Raw genomic sequence first — 19,913 nt, forward strand, 5'->3', positions numbered from 1 at the left:
TTAGAGAGAGGGGAAGGGAGAAAGATCAATGTATGGTTGTCTCTTCATGTCCCCTACTGGGGACCTGGCCTACAACCCAGATATGTATGTGCCCTGACTGGGAATTGAACCAGCAACCCTTGGTTTGCAGGCCAGCACTCAATCCACTGAGCCACACCAGCCAGGGTGTACCTGGTCTCTGCTGTTTTGAACAATGGGCACAGTAACCACCAAGCACAATGTTAGATGATTTAAACTTTTAACAACCTTAAATGTTTCCTTAAGTCTTCCTCATGACACAAACCAATTTTTAAGGAGGAAAAATAAAGGTGATAAAACATCTTTCTTCTATTTGTCTACATGCAGGAGGAACCCAACATTTGGTTATACTGACCAGTAGTCTCTTGGTTGATATTGGAGGTGTGACTGAAAATGAAACAAAAACTCAGCTCTTAGGCAGCCATGTTAGTTCCCACACGATAGCCATCTTGAGGGCAATGGACAGGAAGGAGGCAGTGAACCCAACACTCAATCTGCATTCTACTCCTAGGTTTATTCAACACAATCCTTTTACTCTACACAACAAAATGCTACAAAGTTACAAAAAACCTCAAAACAGAAAATTTATAGTACTGACTGTACAATAAAAGCCAAAAAAGCAATGTACATGTTCCCAAGGTAACTCCAAAGACCACCATGAAGAGGGTGGAGGTGGAGTATGATGACCCTGCAGAGTCAGCTCTCAACTTGCTCACCAATTTCAGAGAAAGGAGAATTGGGGGGTGAGTGTATGACTACATGAGTGTATGAGAACAAAACCATTTACAGCAACTAATGGGGCATTTGACCGTAGAGGTCAGGACTCGAGCAGGGCCAGGTTGATAGGAATGGCAGCTGCACAAAAGCATGCCCTTTCCTGAAGGACCCTCAGGCTACTAGACTGACCCTAGGTCATTAGCGGAAAGGAAAATTGTGCTCCCAAGCTGGGGTGATACTGCCAGCTGGAACCCTGCCTGTTCCTGCCCGCTTAGCCACTGAACTGACTCTTAGGGCCTGGAAACATGGGAACTTTCTAGCCAGGAAACTGGAGGGCATCTTCATAGGCACAACCCCAATCCAACAACAGTTCTGCAGCTGAACTTGGCCTTCAAGAGGAAAACGTCTCAATGCTGCCTTTGAAGCCTGCCCGAGTGAGGATCTGTTTCCTACTGACTCTCCTTCGGCTAGAAAAGTGACAGAACTGAGTTGGATGGGATATAAGTTATGGGGCAGAGCTTCGGTGGCTTGTTTATCGGGAGGAATTGGAGCTGGAACGGCTCCGGTGGCGGCGGCGGCCAGGGGAGCGGGATCGCCGACGCACAGGGGACCTGCGGCGTGGGGAACGTGACCTGTGGGAAGAGGAAAAACACATCACACACTGAATGCTATGGAAGCAGCTCTACATCATGGATTTCAGGGTTAAGGATGGCTTCTTCCTGGAACAATTCTGTAGTTTCCTGGTTCAGCACTCTGTCAGGATAGCTCCCTTTGGATGGCACTGACATAGAACCCTTGGAAAAGAAACAGGTGTTCTGGAGTTCTGGTATCACCAGTATGGCCACACCTTCTGCTGGTCCCCGACACTCCAGCAGTTGCCCTTCTCTTCCTTTCCCCAGCTGCAATGAACATGAGCTCTGAAGTCCTCCCCATGTCAACACTGCCATTATGACGTGTGCACACATGAGAGCACGTGGGGCTGAATTAAGATCCCAAAGCCATCACTGTCATATTGTGTTGTAAATAAAACAAACCCAAACGGGCCCCAACTAGCAGGTCCCCTGTGAGATTCCAACTGACTCACCGTCTCCTCATCCGTGGGGGAGACCGGCGCCACATGGGAGGTGGTGGCAGCATTCTCCTGGGAGGGCTGAATCGCCTGGGGGGTGGCCTAGGCCAGGGGGCCAGCACAGCGGTGGCAGTGATTTCCTGGCCATCAATTTGTCCTGTTGAAAAAAGATCAAGTTGCCTCAACCTTGATGCACTGGGATTGCCTCTCAGAGAAAGTGCCATCCAAGTCAACATCCAAAAACGTGTTGGTATCTGCTAAAGTGAGGGGAAGATTTGTGCCCTTGCCCCGAGCTGGACTGTGGCACTAACACTTGAGCTTCCTTCTCAAGAACAATGGGAAGGGGACAGGTAAGAGCAGGGAGACTCATTAAAGGGGTTCACAAGAACTGAGATAGGGTAAACCCATCTCAAGGGATAGGATGTCAAATCACTGAAACTAGGTGGTGGATCAGATGGGGAACTGGGGAAGGGAAGATCATCAACACCAGGAGAAAGAACACCTCAAAGGCAGGCAGACAAAATGAGATGAGGTTCATGAGATATCAAGTTTGTTTTATGAGTTTGGAAAAGTGCCCCAGAGAGGCAGCTCAGGAAGAAGGCCTGAGAAGCCTGCAGGGCTTCAGTGAAAAAAGACCAAAGAAAACTGAGACACAGACCCAGGAACCACAGGGAAGCATACATCCCAACTTCAGCCTACGGACTGTTCTGGGGACCAAGCACAGCCCCCTGTGTGTCCCCAAAGGTAGAGGGCTCCTTGATCTTCTCAGCTCCTTTGTTCAAGGAAATTTCAAAGGTACTGAAGGGATAACTGTGGCATGAGGGCACGTATTCAGAAGAAACTCAAAAGGCCTAAGTATCTGCAGCCTCAGTTGGCCCTGGATCACTGCCAAAGCCCACCCCAGTTAGGGGACTCATGGCACCAGTTATAAAACAATAGAGATGGATCCACCTTCTGGCCAGCTGCCAGTAAAGGTCAGGCCTTTTCACTTTCCCTCTGAAGACAATGTGGATTTGCTCCATTTGATGGTGCATAGCACAATATGGGGACAAACACAAACCCATCAGAATCTCAAGAAAATGTGGAATGTTTATAATTGGGCACACCTGGAATGTGTCTGAGTCTTCTAAATTTTTAGTAAGTGCTTGGACTCTTTCCAACATGATTGACAATCTCTACTCCTAATACAAAAATGTCACTCACAAAGCCAAAAGCTGATGTGTTTCATAGTGATGAACTGGAGTTTATCCTAAACTTCCTAAAACAGTTCAGATGGATATTAATAGATTGAAACAGAGCTAGCTAAATATTAAGGAAAATTTTCTAGTATTTAAACGCTACCAAGGCTCAAGGACAACTATGTACTGTTAGGCTATCTATTAAGTGTATATTGAGGCCTTTAAGGATGCTGAGGTTCTGGGGTGCTCAAATTTTCCTCCCTACTCAGTCTGGCTGTCCACACAGTGCTATGGGCAGTCCTGGCTCTTGGCCCCAGGTGCCTGTATTACAACAGCAATGAGGTGGAGCAAGAACAATGTACACATTCCTTCAAGTGCTGACTTAAAGACAAAACAAATATTGGCCATCTGGCCCTGGCCGGATTCAGTAGATTAGAGCATTGTCCTGATTTGCTGAGGTTGTGGGTTTGATCCCCACAACCAATGTATGCATAAATAAGGAGAATAAATAGATGTTTCTTGCAAATCAATTTAAAAAACCCCAAACCAATGAATAAGTAATGTTTCTCTCTCTAAAATAATAAAATTAAAATAACAAAGAATAAAGATTAAAAGACTACAAGAAGTGACCAATGAATGCATAAATAGAATAAACTGATGTTCCTTCAAATCATTTAAAAAAACCCCAATGAATGTATAAGCAATGTTTCTCCCTAAAACAATCAACAAAAATTAAAAGAATATGGGGGGGGGCAGGGCTGGGAATACAAGACAGAAAACTGTACTTGAACAAGAGTTAAATAAAAATTTTAAAAAAATCAAAAGAATAACTATGAATGTAAAATACTGCTTACAATATGAAAAAAAATCACCACCTGAAACTATTCATAAACATTCAAACTATTCTGCCCAATACTAAACAGTTACACATGTCACCATACCCAGGTTTTAGGAAATGGGTGAAATTTGTGAATCTAGCAAAGTAATCCTAAAAATGCTAAAATGTCAGCAAAAACAGATAATGACTCCCAGAAAAGATTAAAGGAAACATTCCCATATAAAAGCCAAATGGCTCCATTATTTTCATAATATCCTTTGTTAAAAAAATTCAATCCTTAAACTTTTAACAGACTGAAAACTCTTTAAAAAAAAAAAAGACAAAGATTTTATTTATTTATTTTTAGAGAGAGGGGAAGGAAAGGAGGAAAAGGGAGAGAAACATCAAGGTGCAATCGACTCCTGCACGCCCCCAACTAGGGACCTGGCCTGCAACCCAGGCATGTATCCCAACCAGGAATCGAACTGGTGACCAATTGGTTCACAGGCTGGCACTCAATCCCCCAAGCCACCCCAGCCAAGGCTCAAAAAAAAATTTTTTTTAAAGAATAATGTTCCATAAAGCATGTTTTTGGTAAACACACACCCACTGAATAATTACAATCCTGAATGAGCCTCAAGGAGATTTTTTTTTAAAGATTTTATTTATTTATCTTTAGAGGGGAAGGGAAGGAGAGAGGGAGAGAAATATCAATGTACAGTTGTCTCTTGTGCATCCCCTGCAGGGGACCTAGCCTGTACACAGGCATGTGCCCTGACTGGGAATTGAGCCAGTGATCTCTTGCTTCGCAGGCCCATGCTCAACCCACTGAGTCACACCAGCCAGGGCAGCCTCAAGGAGATTTATTGTGTAGCCAGGTTGGAAATACATTCTAAAGGTTGCTACATGTCTGGCTGGTATGACTCAGTGGATTGAGTTCTGGCCTGAGAAGCAAGAGATAACTGGTTCAATTCCAAGTCAGGGCACATGCCTGTGTGCCGGCTATGTCCCCAGTAGGGGGCGCATGAGAGGCAACCACACATTGATGTTTCTTTCCCTTTATCCTTTCTCCTTTAAAAATAAAAAGAAATAAAATCTTTTTAAAAAGGGTCCTGACATGTGGTTGGTACCTGGTCTTGGATAGAGAACAAAGGGAGTATAGAGGAGTGCTGGCAGGGCCACCCACCTCCATCCATGTGCTTCAGCGCCTTCTCGGCTTCATCTGGATTCTCAAACTCCACATATGCATAGCCTTTAGATAGATGGGGGTGCATCCTTTCTACAGGCATGTCGATCATTTTAATTTTCCCATAGGTGGAGAATATCTCCATGATGTGATCCTAAAGAGAAAGAACGGTCACTTTAATGCTTAAGCACCAGTCACTTGTGTAAGAGTCAAAGAGAATTCACCACGTAACTACAGCTTTGGCATCTGGGGGTAAATCTCCTAGACACACATGTACTCCATTAAAATGAATCGATCAGTGTACTACTCGAATTATGTATCATCAGATTAAGTCCAAAAAGCTACATCCAAAGACACCATCCCCTGGTCCACTGGAGAGATATGGGACTCCTCACCTTGGTCACATTCCTGGTAAGTCTCCCGATGTGTACTTTGGTGGGTTTAGGGGAAGGGCTCCGCCTTTTCCTTTCCTTTTCATCTCTTTTGGGTGGTTTGGATCTGAAAGATGAAAACAAAACAAAACACATAAATGCCAAAAAAAATTGATTTCTGTCAATTTAGGTTTTTTTTTAAGTGGGGATATTAACTGCTAGTATGAGTTTTCTTTAAGGAAGCCTTTCCTACTGGTTCATGCATATCAGCCCTGACTCAGAAATAGTATCAGGACAGAGAGATTCCTTTTCTGGCCTAGTTTTATAATAACTACAGCAACTTTACAGACGCCAGTTTGTAAACTGAAGTTCACAGGTAATTCACAAGTTTTGGTGAGAAGCAGTGCTGGAGAGGAAACTCACTTGGAGCGGGAACGCCGCCTGTTGTCATGTCTGCGCCGTGAAGGACTCGGCGAGCCGGAGGAGCTGCTGGAGCTGGAGCTGCGGGATGTGCTTGAACTTCCAGAGCGGCTTGATGCAGACGAGGAGCTAGAGCCGCTGCTTGAGCCAGTGCTGGTGCTGGAGCCCGAGCTGGAGGTAGAGCTGGACCGAGACCTGGGGGTGAGATGGAAGGGGTCACAGACAACAACAGGTGGGAGCAGCATTTCTTCACATCACAGACAAGCCTGCACATGCTCCCAAGAGAAAACATAATTCCGAGTGGCACTACATGCTTTGGTGGGGAAAGAAACCACAGTCACATCATGCAGTGATGGGAAAGAAGAAGAAGCTGCTTCCTACTGACACAGAAGCATTGCCTACTGAAAGGTAGAGAGGAGCCTGACAAGTCAGAGCCACCAACTCAGCTTGAAAGGTGACTACTGACTGACTGAGACTGGTTTTCAATGGAAGAACAAACAAGTTCTGGGCTAGGGCAATCCAAATACAATTCTGAATAAAAAGTATTTTAGAGAAAAATACACCCCAAGATGTCCCATTCCTCAACATTTCAAGAAACAACACAAACACCAGCATATATATATCCATATATATATATATCTATATATGGATATATATATATCTCCACAGCAAACCCCAAGCCAGTCTGCCACAATTAGAATCCTAATTAACAATCTGACAGCGTTTTCTTCATACATTAAGAAGAAATGTATGAAGTGAGGCCGCCCTTCTGCCCGCCGCAGCCCCGACTACTTCCGGGCCGCGGCCTTGGATCCTCCCACTCTGCCCACCCTGGGCCACACTCTTTCTTCTTAGCACTCTCTGGGCTCTGCAAGAGGGACGTGAGGCCTCTCAACACTCTATCCTGCCAGCCCCACCTGGTGCTGCTGCTACCACTGGAAGCGCTGCGCCTCTTGCGAGTTTTATCCCTGCCACGATCCTTCTCGCTTGACTCCTTGGTGACCCCTTTATCTTTAGAGCGATCCTTGGACTTCTCATCAGAGCGGTCTTTGCGTTTGGTAGGAGAAGGAGCCCTGGACGGTAAGGAAGAGTATGAGATCACATGCCCCTTTGACTGAACCCTGAAACAGCACAACCACAAAAAAGGGATTCAAGCAGCTAAATAGATCCCAGGCCATCACAGAGCAAAATGATCTGTGATCTATGGCTTGGGACACTTTCACTGTAGAATGTAAGACATTTCCAATCTTCCCTTTTCTGAGGGTCCCTAGCAACAAGCACCCCCAAAGTAGCACTAGAAGAATCTGACAGAAGTATTACCTAGTGCTGGACTTTTTATTATTTTCTTTGACTCCTAGTAAGCTCTTCTTTTTCACTCCTGATAAATCCATTCTCCCCTTCTGAGGTGTTCAAAGCAGCAATGGTGGCCTCACTTATCTGAACTCTCACTTCTAACTTCAGTCTGAGAAACGATCCCTAATCGATTGCAATTTACGCCAAAGTGCAGCCTAATAACAAGATAAAAAGATTTACAGAATGAACAAATTGGCAAGGCAACAAAGCTACTTTATAGGCAAAAGCTGAGCATATGACATGGCGACAAAGGTCAGAGCAGCGAGCCAGCGTCCACAAAGCCAGGAACACGCAGGAATCTTCACCATTTCCTCAGGGAGGATACTGTCTCCACAGGACACACAGTAGACTTGTCACCTCAGCTTGTCTTTCTTAAGGAAATGATGGTGGTGTTTGTCATTGTTATTTTACAGGTGGTACAGTACCCACTTTTCATTTATCAATTTGATGCTGAGCCCTCTATGGTCCCTTAGAAATACTACAGCACGTGCATGCAGAACAGAGAAAAACCAAAATAAATGTGGTTATCCTGACAGGTTTAGCTCTTGTCTTATTGCTGTAATTTCCTTGTAGGATACTTTGATGATATATGACAAGAAGCAAAAACTACTTCAAAAGTGACTGGTATCAGCACCAAATGTTTACTACCCAACCATAAATGGAAAAAAATATCTCATATGAACATTGTAAAATCAGCAAAATATATTAAAAAGTAGTTATTTCCTTAAATACTGGACTTTAGTTAGTGATATGCATATGGAAGTGTTATGGGGAAAGTATACCAAAACACTCAAATTACTTTGAAATACAAGAAAAAAATAAGATTAATGGGTGGGACTACATACAAGACAAAGCAGAAATGTGACTTATAAAAAGTGCTTGGACTGCAGCATGTGCTCAATTAAGTAGTCATTAGAAAATATTACTCAAGAACAAACTATTAATTCATTATGTGCCCTGTTTCCTGGGGACTGCTGCCTCAGTAATTTCAGTGAGGTTTGTAACAATTTGCTTGAATTGTAAGCAAAGATCTCAAGATGTTAGTCATAACTACTTCTGTCCCACCTTTTTTGATAGCCTGTAAGTAACCTGGACACAACACACCAATTAGGATTCTGTTTCCATGTGTGTGGAGGTGCGCGAAATGCAAATAATGTCCCAGTTCAAGGCAGACTGCTTGGCCCTGGACAATCAAATCAGAGCAGAAGAGAGCAGAACATCACCCTTGCTCCTGTTTTCTAGGGCTGTAAAACCTTTAAGATGTTTTGCCTTAAAACAAGGTACTATAGACACCAAGCTGGCAATACTGGATAAGGTTAGCATCCTTGGACGACCACTGATTATGGTTAAGACTCTGGAGTCAGTGTGCCCAAGTTAGCTTTGCTGTGTGACCTTGGATAAGCCACTTAACCTTTCTGAACCTCAAATTCTCACCAGTATTATGGTGACAATTATAACCTCAAGGTTATCAAAGACAACAATCAAATTGATCCATTAAAGACTTGGCATCTAGTTAAGGCCCAATAAATGTGTGCTCATGTTACAAGAAAAGGCTGTTTCTCCATGTTTAGAGGTCTTTCCCCATATACTCTTGTACCCAGTCATATATCCCGGAATGCTCAACAACAGGTCTCTGGACAGCCCCCATCAGGATCACCAGGAGCAACACCGTCCAATTAAGAATTCGAGCTCCAAACATACCCTAAAATTTTCTAGTAGCCACATTACAGAAAGTAGAAGTTAACAGTAAAGTTAACTTTTAGTAACGTATTAAACACATTACATCCCAAGTATTACCTTTTCAACATTCAGTATAAAACTTATTAGTAAAATATTTACCTCCCCACTACTAAGTCTTTAAAACACCTCAATTTGGGCTAGGTGTATTTCAAGTGTTAAATAGCCCTATGTGGCCAATGGTTACCTTATTGAACAGCATTGACCTAGAGTGCAGATTCCTGGACCCCATCCCAGTTCTAAAGATCTACCTGAGTGTACTTTGTTAAAAGAAGCACCACCACTTATTCTTCAACACTAAAAATTAAAAAACAGAGAGTAAACAAACGCTTTGTTGGGTGTGGCCGAATGCTAAAAAGCAAAGGTTGTGGTTCTCTGCTCACTCAAGTTCAGGTAACATCACAGGGCCTTGGTTACCTCCCCCATCCTCCGGAAAGTGCGCGTCCAACAGCCAGAGAGAGGAGAAAACATTTGGTTAAATCTCGAGTAGATGGCGTTTAGTTCAAAGCTTCAGAGCATCTTCCCCATTTAAAAGTACATTTTAGGAACAATTCATGCAAAAATAACAGACAGAAAAAGCCACGTCTTTCCTCGCCTTTACCCTTCCCTCCTGGAGTAACCCGTCAAACTGAGCTCCTTGATCTCTCAGTGGTCGTACACCCAAGGGCTAGCTAGCACCGAGAACGGCACACAGGTGCCCGGTAGACGTTCGTGAAGTTAATATGTTGAATTACTGGCCCCGAGGGGAGGATTAGTCAGTCTTCCAGGGTATCCCACAAAGCAACTCTGCACCCACAGGGTCACAGGCCCCGCACACGCAACCTCGCCGTCCCCGTCCACTCACAACTCCCCAGTCCAGGCGCCGGACCGCGAACCCTTCCAGAGCAGGGCCCAGGGATGCAGGCCTGGGTCTCCAGCCCGGCGAGAAGGTCCTGAAGGAAGAGGCCGCGCTCACGGCTGTTGCAAGTTCCGCGGGCCTAGCTGGGCCAGCCGCAGAGCGGACGAAGCGAGGCCGCCCTTCCGCCCGCCGCAGCCCCGACTACTTCCGGGCCGCGGCCTCGGATCCTCCCTCTCTGCCCACCCCGGGCCACACTCTTTCTTCTTAGTTCCCGCGCTGCGCCACCAGGCCGCCGTCCTCACCGCGGGGCCGGAGAGCGCGCCAGCCCTGCGATGCGCCCAGCCGATTCCAAAGTGCGCACCCCGAAGCTCGGATGGGGTCGGATTTCCCCCACTTACATCTTCCCGCCACCGCGACCTCCTCCCACTTTCCTCAGCCGCTGAGGTCGGCGCCGCTCAGTCGTCAGGTTAGGAGGCGGGAAGACGCCGCCGTTCGGCGAGCAGCGATGACGTAACGCCTCAGCCAATGAGCGCGAGCTCTCAGAGTGTTAAAGGGCCAGGGCCGTTTGTGGAGAGCCTTGGTGGCGGGTATTTACTCTGTCACCCTCTCTGGAGTGGTGTCTTGGGCTGCCCCGGACACCTTCATGGGGCTACCAATAAGATGCTTGTTAGGGTCAGAAGGCCGCCGCAGGGGCAGATGATGGGCCGGCGCCGATGGGGTTAACGCAGCCCAGGGCCTCGGCCTCTCCCTCTCCCTCTTCTTTCTCCTCCCTCTCCCTCCCTCCCATCTCCTTCCTTCCTCCTTTCCTCTCACTAGAATCAATGAATTTATGCTCCGGTGAGCATTTAAAAAAATAGCGCGTGGTGTGGGGGTTGACCGTGTAGATGCGACTCCTGCACTTGTGGGACTCGGCCGAGTGGACAAGACAGGAGGCATTGCGTCCAGAGAGGAGAGCTAAAGGCAAAGTAGAAGACAGGTGCAGAAGAAAAGGCGTTTCTGAGGAGGTGACTGCAGTTGAGAACCGAGTGGAAGGGCCTGCTGGCCGAGGGAACAGGGAAATGGAGGCTTCTTGGAAGAAGCGAAGGGAGGCTTGCAGGCTGGGGCTAGGAAGGTGGAGTTCAGCGGTGCTGGGGAGTGGCGGGGGTCATAGAAGAAGTACAACATACAGACCGAGGCTTCATTCCTCCCCCGCCCTCAGTGGATGGTGTAGGCTGAGAGGCACTGTCAGAGCCTTCTGGAAAAGGCAGGTGTGAGAGTGTAGAGGCTCCTACCCAGCCAGCAGGCTGTCAGAGTAAGACTCAGCGCTGAGAGGGACAGGCTTTTGGGTTGTGTTCACCTCTGGGCCTATACTGCATACCCTCCCTTCCATCCCCTTCCTTCCATTCCCCAAACCCCACCCCATGTCAGGCAAGCAGCCCTTGCTCCGTGATTATAGTGTTAGTAAGGAATGTACACCCAACCCCAGACATTGTCTGTACAAGTAGGTGCAGCAAAGGACCAGAAGAAGAGAGATCCAAGGTGCTATATTTGGGGGAAGGAACCAATGTGATTTGAAGACAGATGTCAGTGGAAAGGACAGGCTTGGTGACTGGGGGTGCTGTGGGTGTGCTCGGCAAGTCATTAATCTCTGTTCCATTTGGTGTTCCCAGCCCATGATGGTAACTCCTTTCCCTCCTCCAGTCTCTTCGGCCTATCCAGCGATGTCAAATGTGTCCCTAACACCTCACCCTGTGCTGAAGGGTATCTGAGGAGTCTGGGACAATTGAGGCATGGGAAGAGTAGCCTGCCTCCTGGTTGTCCCACTGAGGCACCACCTTGTTGCAGGCAGAGTGAAGGTCAGCAGGCTAAGTCACACTGGGTTTTGGTCCTCCATTTGGATTTAGATTTGATGGCAGGCATTGTGGGACTTTTAGAGCAAGTTAAATCTCTGTATCACTGTCACATCCTCCAAGGCCAAGCATGGAGGAGTAAGTGGAACAGAAGGGCAGCCTTGGTTCTGCAGCAGTGAAAAGGCTGAGAGGGTTGGCATTGGGAATGGTGTGGCTTTGGTGGTCCAGGCCCACAGCACATGGATATCTGTGAGAAGGCTCTGGCAGCATGTTGGAGACCCATACATCCTGGGCCAACTATCAGTGGGCTCCCAAAGGGCCCCGAATCCAAAGCATTTGCCCAGGGCAGCACTCACACCCTTGTTGGGAGGGGGCAGGCCAGTGTCCTTACCATGAAGAGAGGAGGGTAGAGAAATAAGCAGCTGGACTGATGGTCCCCTCTGCTTTTTTAATGCTCTAAAATAATATAATATATTTTTTTTACAAAAAATTAGTACCTTTTATTGAATTTATTGGGATGACATTGGTTAATAAAATTATATAGGCTTCAGCTGTATAATTCTGTAATACATCATCTATATGTTATATTATCTAACATTTTATGTAAAATCTGAAAGCTGATTTATTCATTTATGAATTTAATCAAATTTGTTTCTAAATATTATTGAGTTTGGTTATCAGCTGTGAGCAACATTTAAGCCTCTTGGCTTTTGCCATTTTGGGGATCAACAGAATGTGTTTGGAAGAAACATGAGAAAATAAAACTCTGGAGGCTCCTGGCCTTCTCCCCTTCCCAGCTCCCAAGGCAAACCTGCTGCGGCCATGGGGACTGAGGGGTAGGAGCAGGGGCTTTTGGAGACCTCAGGAGGTCTTTGGTCCAGATTTGATGGGGGGGGGGCAGGGCTCCTGTGGACAGGACTTTTGGCAGCACCTATAGGTATCCTGTGGGCTCTGGCCAGTGTCCTGAGCCCCCCTCCCTTTCCTCCCAGTGCTGAGGGCTACCTGTTGACAGTGTGGGGCTGCTCTCACTTTGAGGGCATACTCATGTCAGAGTAGAACATTCCCTATGCCTTCTTCCTCTGTGGGCCTGTTCACCTCCGCAGTGCCCTTGGAGGCTGGTGATCCCGCGCACCAGAGGGGTCAGAGATAGCTAGGGTTGCGCTGGAGGTCATGTGGGCTACCCAGGAGCTTTGAGTGGGCATTTTGACTCCTTGTAAGCCATGTCAGGAAGCACTTCTACTCACTGCTAGCAGTCTCTGTGCTTAGTGCTCATGTGGCCCAGCCAGGTGGAAGAGGGGTTCGGGTAGGGTCAGGAGGTTGTGATAACTTAGTGACTTTGGGGGAGACCTTAGAAGAGGCAGGTCACCAAAGCCTGGCTCCTGTCTGTGGGGGTGGGCGCCTGCAGCCCATGAAGGAGCCCAGCTGGTGCTGGCTGGAAGTGGGTGGCCAGGCTGGGTCAGAAAGGGTCGGCTGGCCAATGAGGATCTGGAGTTGTAGTGAGGCCTCTCCATTTAGTGTCTCTAAGGTGTGGGGCGTCAAGTCCTGGGCCATCTCCTAGGTGACCCCCTCCCATCTATGCCTGCAGCAGGCACCTCTGGACTCTCCCAGGAGGTATGGCAGGCTACCCTCTGGAGGGGCTTCAGGGCCAGGTCTGCTCAGCAGTGGGTTTGGGTGTCTGTGCTAATTTTAGTGCCCAAAGCCCCTGTTTGTTTCTGCCCTAGGAGCTTTCAAAGGAAGCTCAAAGATAGTGACTCCTGAGCTGTCTACGTTTGGGTGGCCACAGGCAACAGGATGGGACCTGGCGAGAGCTGGATGCAGAGCAGGTGAATAGTGTGCTGCAGCACTGGGAAAGCCTCAGGTCGTGCAGAGCTGTTGACTGGGGCGGAGCTGTTGTGGCCTATTCCTTTGTGCCTTATATAGCCAGTCAACTTGGAGCTTCTCTAACCTTGGAGGCATCTTAAGCCAGCACCTATGGGTTGTGGGCCAGGCCCCAGGAGTGGGGCCTGGGGAGCAATGTGTGTTGCAGAAGGAAAGCCTGACCCCGCAGCTTCAGCCTCTTCCCCTGCCTGCTTGACGCTCAGACCATGTTGGCCCATCTGGTGGGGATCAACAGAATGTGATCCCCATTGTCCAGGGCCCAACATTGTCCTGCCTCCTGGCTGCCTGACTCTCCTGGGGGGTGGGGGCCTGGATCTCCACCTTATGGCTGCTTCTGTGGCAGCTTCCAGGCCCATCCAGCCTGAGCCCCCTCTCATACAGGGTCTCCAGAGTGCCCTGCCCTCCATCGGGGAAGGGAAATGGGCTTCATGAGCTTGAACATTCTGGAGTTTGGGGTCAGGCCTGAGCCAGGGTTCAGGGAATGGAGCCTTGTGTCTGGAGGGTGGAACATCACACACTCGGCCTGCTGGTCTCAGCTGTGGGGTGGGGTGGGCTGAGCAGTCTAACTTTGATGTTGGGGGTACCTCTCAGTACCTGTGGACTGCCTTCACAATGCAGGAGTGGATGCAGCCCCTCCATCTGGGTCCAGGTAGGACCAAGGTTATCTACCTAGGAACGTCTGTCCCTGTGTCCGCAGGTGAAGCTCTGTCTCTCAGTGCAGCGGGAAGGCTCTGGATGAGTGTAGGTGGCACTTGCCTTCACACTGACTCATCTGTATGGGAGTGGGGTCCCAGAGGGCCTGTTCAGCTTATGCTGCAAGTGTTGTGCTGGTCCCCAGAAGTCAGCTGAACAGCAGCTGGAATGGGGTGTCACTCAGAGGGAGCAGTAGGAATCAGCTGCCCCCATTGGTGGTTTGGCCTTAGGCATCCTTTTGGAAACTCTCTCCCTCATCCCAGACATCTTGTGGCCACCCTTGGACTTGCCTCTCAGTCTCCCCTTCCCTCCAGGTGCTGGCCTTGGCTCACTCAGTCTTGTCTGCTGCTTTGTGAGACCAGGCCAGAAGTCCCTGCGACTCAGGTGACCTTGACTTCCCTTGGTGTTCTGGACTAGAGATCTGGGGTTTGAATTTGCTCAGCAAGAAACTGGCCAGCCCTGTCCAGACTGAAAGGTCTTGGGTTTGACTCCAGGTCAGGGCACATGCCTAGGTTGGGGGTTGGGTCCCCATCTGGGGCATGTATGAGAGGCAACCCATCAATATTTTTCTCACATCAATGCTTTTCTCTTTTTCTCTCTCTCCCTCCTTCTCCCCTCTCTATAATAAGAAAAAAGAAAGAAAGAAAAAGACAAAAAAGAAACTCTCTAGTTTGTTTTGCTTTTCTGAGTCCCTGCAACCAGAGGGCCAGGGCCCTCTGTGGGGGATGGGGGTTGGGGACAGATCCTGGGGTATGGCCACTTATGTGGGTCCGTGGGGATCTCTGGGGCTTGCTGGATGAGGTGAGATCTCGCCATCTCAGGTGGACAACAAAGGCAAACAGAGGGATCACCTTGAGGATGCCAGCCTGCCTGCTGCAGTCGTGGCAGAGACTGCGACTGTGTCCTGGTGTCTGGGTTTTATCTGTGTGCCCCAGCTCCTTGTATCTCATGCCGCCGTGTGCCTGCAACCTGGGCAGTGATGTGGATGCAGAAGTGGCTCACAGCCCCAAGAACTGTGCTGTCTTGCTCCTCTCCTGCTTTCTGATGATGCCATCTGGAAGCCTCAGCAGCCCTTGGACTCTGAGAGGTGACCTTGAGGAGGGAAGCCTGCACCTGGATGGAGCAGGCAGATGGGGTATGACTCCCTGAGACCTTGATGGTGATAGAATGTCTGGACTGCCTTCTCCAAACTTGGTACTTGGCAGAGCAATAAACACCTGTCTTTTCTAAACCACTGCAATCTGGAGTTTTCTGATGTGCTCAGCAAACCTGCTGCAGCCTTCACTCTGCAGGAGCTGTTCTTGTGGCCTGGGGGGTGGGATCCCCTTGACCTGTGACCTACTGCCTGGCAGCCCTGCCCCACACTGAAGGCAGTGGAGAGGCTTGGCCTCAGTGCTGCCCCCAAGTAGGGTCCCCCCGCCCTCCCCACATGGCTGCTCTTCTCCCTTGTTGGAGCCCCTAAGTCCCGGGTGCAGCTTAGGCTGAAGGACAATTCCAATGTCCACTATTTTAGTTGAGCCACACCATTGCACTGGGCAGGACTTTCCTAGGCCTTGCTCTCAGCCCTGACAGAGTGTCAGCCCCTGGGGAGCCCTTGACCAGGCCATGCAGGGCAGGGCAGGCACGACCTTGTCTCCTCGGTCTCCTAACTGCTGCTGGGGGCAGGGCAAGAGTGGACTCCCCAGGGAGGGCTGCGCCTGTCAGATGTGACAGTTGTTTGAAATCAGCTTCCCTAGGGACCACCTGGGCCTGAAGGTCTAGAGGAGAATGAGGTAGGAGTGGGGGGCTGTATGACACAGGCTGATTCTTAGGCTGGGTGGGGGTGGTGGTCACGGTCCACAGCCCCTTTCCACACCCCTCCACTGGGCTCAGGGCAGCCACAGCTCAAACCAGCTAAGGCAGGATGTGCATATGGTTTTTCAGATCCCACTCCTGCTTCTCTAGGACAGTCGGCTTCATGCTGGGTTTTCAGCAGCCTTGCAGATGATTTGGGGACACACTGAACTCTAACAGCAGTGCCCCCTTCTGCTGCTCCTGCGGTCCCTTCTAAATGTCCCTCCTGCAGTTGCCTGAGCTCCACGCTTGGGTGCAAACCTGAGCTCCTCTCACTGACATGGTCTCCTGGGCTCTCCTCTACCGTGCTGTGCCCCTCTCCTCCTGCTTCCCACTGCTGCAGCGTGGGCCGAGCCTGCGTCATCCTCTCCACAGCAGCCCGGTCTTCTTCCTGAGAAGGACCTCTGCGCATGACAGCCCCCACTTTCATCCCGCCAGTCTCCTTCACGCTAATCTCCACCTCACCTCCCATCAACAAGCCCACCTCTCCCTGTACTGATGCAATCTGATTTCATATGTGTACCTCAGGTACGCTGTTGCTTCAGTCCTAAAACACATTTCCTCACACTCTTTTTCTGTGGCAGCGAAAGAGAAAAATGACAAATTTCTAACATGAGGGCTTAAAAACAGCCCAGGAAGCCCTGCAGTAGGGCTGTCAAGCATGGCCACACTGCCAGGTGGTGGTGCCGGCCTCTGCCCTCCTGCCACAACCCAATGCCCCATCGCAGCGCAGGGACCAGAGAGCCTGGCAGCAAACCCCAGGCCCATCTCTAGGAAGGTGTTCTCTGTCGGGCAACATTTAGGACCACAACCATCCCTAAGTTTATTTTGTGTAACATGGAACTAAATGATGCTAGTTTGAAGAATTTTAAAGGGAATAAAAGAGCTACTGGCAACTATTTGCAGTGTTTATAAACTTTGAGAAACTGACAAAAATGCAAATTTGAAACTGACCCAAGTGAACCAAAGTGATGAAAGCAAGTCTTTTCTAAAACTATAAATTCTAAGGGAATGTAAAAGGCACAGAGATTCAAATCATGGAAATTTAGAAAACTAAGAAATAAATAGTACATAAATAAAAAGGGAGCTGATGCTGAAGATGAATCTTCTGGAAAATGGCTTTAAAGCCCATGAGTGGCCCTCCCCACGCAGGTCTTCACCCTCCTACACTAACCCTACACCTCTCCCTCCTCATTGTAGACAAGTATCTCTTGGCTGTTCACATAACCTGATTTTGCACTTGTGTTTTGGGCTGATTCTTGCACCTCATGACAGTGAGTTCTGTAAGTTTGCTACATACTAGAAAAAACGAGCTCTTGCTTTTGTTTTTCTGAAACTTGACACAGAAGCCTTGTGTTGGGGCTGGGGGGCAGTCACTGGGCTCGGGACCCCAACTGGTGTGTGACTTACAGACCGTGGTCACGTTCCCTTCTAGCCTGTATTTTCGGTACACTGGGTCACCATGTGTTCAGTGCATCTTCCACAGATGGCCGCTCAGTCCCCATCTGGCCTCCTGGCTGGTGGCTTGTCAGAGGCCAGAGTCAGGAATGGAGGACTGCTTTCCCTCCCCGCACTGGCTGACTCTGGAAGATGCTGGTGGGATGGCACCGGGCGACGGGTCAGCTCTGCCTGGCACAGTGTCCACACTCTGAGGAACATGGACGCTCAGGGTGCCCCTGACTATATTGGAAGCCAAGACTTCAGTGCCTAATCACAGCTGGCATCTCCCTCATGGATGGCAACAGGTGACCTTTCTGTCCATTCTGGGCAGCCTGGTGGGCCCTGCCGCCAGATGTCCTGCCAGCTTCCCATTCCTCGCCCAGAGAAGCTCCATGCCATGTGCCAACACAAAGAGGTCACTGAGTACTCTCCTCATAAGCTTGTAGGGAAAGTCACTTCTTGGGTCAGCAGTGGCTTCTTCCTGGACAGCTCTCCCCAAAGGCCCTGCAGCTTGCCTAAACAAACTGCTGGACCCACTCTTGGCCGGGATCTTGTGCTCTCGGAGTGGGGTTCGGCAACCGCCTTACACAGATGTTCACATGCTGATTCCTGACGTGAAGGCACCAATACCCACAGTCCACATTGTGCCTTGAATTTCATATCCATCATAGAAAACAGTGATTAGAAATAAAGGTGTGGGATAAGATGAACTCGGAGGAAGAGGACGTCCACCTGTGCTCCCACGCATCCCACCTCTGCCAGGCTCCTCACGGCCCCTCATCCTCGGCAGGTGGCTGCAGGTGGGCAAAGCTCAGGAAGACTTGCTCCAGCGAGATCTGGCTCACAGAGTAGTCGTCTACTCCATACTTCTCCTTGGCCTTCTCCAGGATACCAAAGACCTTTGGGAAGCAGACAAGCTGCTGTTATCAAGACCAGGGCGCAGCTTCTTGGCTGGCTGGGAGTCCTCTGGGTGTATCAAAGGGGTGGTATAGCCCCAATGCCCCTACCCCTGACCAGCCCAGTCCCTCGGGTACACACAGGGAGCTGGCCTTACAGGGTGAGCTGACATCTCAGAGGGAGGAGAGGGGTTGTGCTCTGTGAGCATGCAGGGGACTGGGCTTCCTCCTGACTCTTAACTCAGAGTATGACCTTAGTCAAGCTGCGCTCCCTCTCTGAGCCAGTTTCCTCCTTTGCAACAATTCTTTTCCAACTCAGGTATTTCAGGTATAAAACCCTCAAACCTAGTAGGTATTAGGGCCAGTGTTAGAACATAAACTACAAATGATTCCTCCTTGGGAAGAGCCTGGAATCATCACAGAAGGAGTGATCACTGGAGGGGACTTCTTCAACCCCAGCTGAGGCCCTGTGGGGCCCGTGCTCACCTTGGCCCAACTAAGGTCATCACCAGGCAGGTGGTAATGGACCATCCCTTGGTGCTCATCTTCCAGGATGCTGCCTGAACAAAGGAGAGACCATGTCCTTGTGAGAACCGGGCTGAAGGGCAGGGGAGGACAGCCTGGGCCCACAGAACTGCAGTCCTCTTCATAGGGGTCAGGAATGTGGGACTGGGTAGGGGCAAGGCTCAGATGCCCTGTGTGAGGTGTCACACACCTGGGAAGGTGAGGTCCACAAATGCCTTGAATTCCTGCAGCACCTCCTGCTGCCCGTCACTCCTGACCTTGGCCCGCAGGGAGTAGCCGCTGCCAAACTTGCTCTTGAGGTGCTGTGGGCTGCCCAGGCACTTGAACTGACCCTGCACCATGATGGCCAGCCGGGTGCACAAGGCCTCACATTCCTCCATGCTGGGGAGAGAGGGTGCAGGCCTAACACAGGGCTGGAGGGCTGGGGTATGCTGTCACCCACCACCTTCCATGTGCAGGTGATAAGGTGTCAACGCCCAAATCGGACTGTTCCTGATTCCCATGAACAGAATATGGCCCATGTGCTACAGCCTGGGGATTCTCCTCATAGATTCTGTACCAGCTGATATCAGGTCTGTCTCCACCGAGCCCCTCTCAGCCCATCCCTTCCACCATCCCCATCCAGGCTCATCTATTGACCTCAAAAGACGCTGGCTCTACCTATGAGAGGTGATGACAATGGCCTTGCCAGATTCACGTGCCCTCGCCACAGTGTCCCAGAGCAGGCGCCGGGCCACAGGGTCCATGCCTGTCGATGGTTCATCCAGGAAGATGACCGTAGGCTCTCCAAGCAGGGCAATGCCAGTGCTTAGCTTCCGCTTGTTGCCACCACTGGGGCAGAGAAGGGGCAGGACGGGGCAAAGCTGATTATTAGCATGACATACCCAGGTCCCAACAGATGACAGGGCCCAGTGACTGTAGAGCACCCCAGGTGAAGAAGAATGAGGAGGTGTGCCTGGAACCCTCCACCTCAGAGAGCTGGAGGCCCCAGAGCCTGCAGGACCCACGGGGTCAGTCCCTGCCTCCACATGGGGCAGTAACGCCATTTGTCTGCACCTAAGGGGGGTTCCTGACATCACCCGAGGTTTGGCCTTACCTCTAGGAGGTAGGAACTG

At 49.7% G+C, this 19,913-nt stretch overlaps 2 protein-coding genes across 8 annotated transcripts in view; both read right to left on the reverse strand.

The window, feature by feature from the left end:
* Positions 1-513: 513 nt before the first annotated feature.
* On the reverse strand, positions 514-10,249 carry RNPS1 (RNA binding protein with serine rich domain 1). Of its 5 annotated transcripts, none has more exons than XM_037034437.1 (8): positions 10,103-10,208; positions 7,097-7,284; positions 6,694-6,849; positions 5,780-5,971; positions 5,381-5,483; positions 4,986-5,139; positions 1,820-1,961; positions 514-1,367 (listed from the first exon to the last, which is right to left on the reverse strand). In XM_037034437.1, the coding sequence occupies exons 2-8, from the start codon at positions 7,165-7,167 to the stop codon at positions 1,268-1,270; spliced, it is 918 nt and encodes a 305-aa protein (XP_036890332.1). In that variant the 5' UTR covers positions 7,168-7,284; positions 10,103-10,208; the 3' UTR covers positions 514-1,267. The 5 variants fall into 5 exon arrangements, with proteins under 5 accessions (XP_036890332.1, XP_036890334.1, XP_036890333.1 ...); XM_037034439.1 differs by lacking the exon at positions 10,103-10,208 and adding an exon at positions 10,007-10,096; XM_037034438.1 differs by lacking the exon at positions 10,103-10,208 and adding an exon at positions 9,711-9,856.
* A 6,486-nt stretch (positions 10,250-16,735) lies between these two features.
* The window catches only part of ABCA3 (ATP binding cassette subfamily A member 3), a 50,046-nt gene continuing 46,868 nt past the window's right edge, over positions 16,736-19,913 (reverse strand). For all 3 annotated transcript variants that reach the window (XM_037034372.1, XM_037034371.1, XM_037034374.1), the window contains exons 30-33: positions 19,459-19,629; positions 18,989-19,179; positions 18,760-18,833; positions 16,736-18,276 (exon numbers count right to left, since the gene is read on the reverse strand). In XM_037034372.1, the coding sequence (XP_036890267.1) occupies positions 18,145-18,276; positions 18,760-18,833; positions 18,989-19,179; positions 19,459-19,629 (568 nt within the window). In that variant the 3' untranslated portion in view covers positions 16,736-18,144. The remainder of the gene's footprint in view (positions 18,277-18,759; positions 18,834-18,988; positions 19,180-19,458; positions 19,630-19,913) is intronic.

The sequence above is a fragment of the Sturnira hondurensis genome, unplaced genomic scaffold (assembly GCF_014824575.4).
Source record: "Sturnira hondurensis isolate 20B ecotype Veracruz unplaced genomic scaffold, ASM1482457v3 Scaffold0022179, whole genome shotgun sequence".
NCBI classification, from domain to species: domain Eukaryota; kingdom Metazoa; phylum Chordata; class Mammalia; order Chiroptera; family Phyllostomidae; genus Sturnira; species Sturnira hondurensis.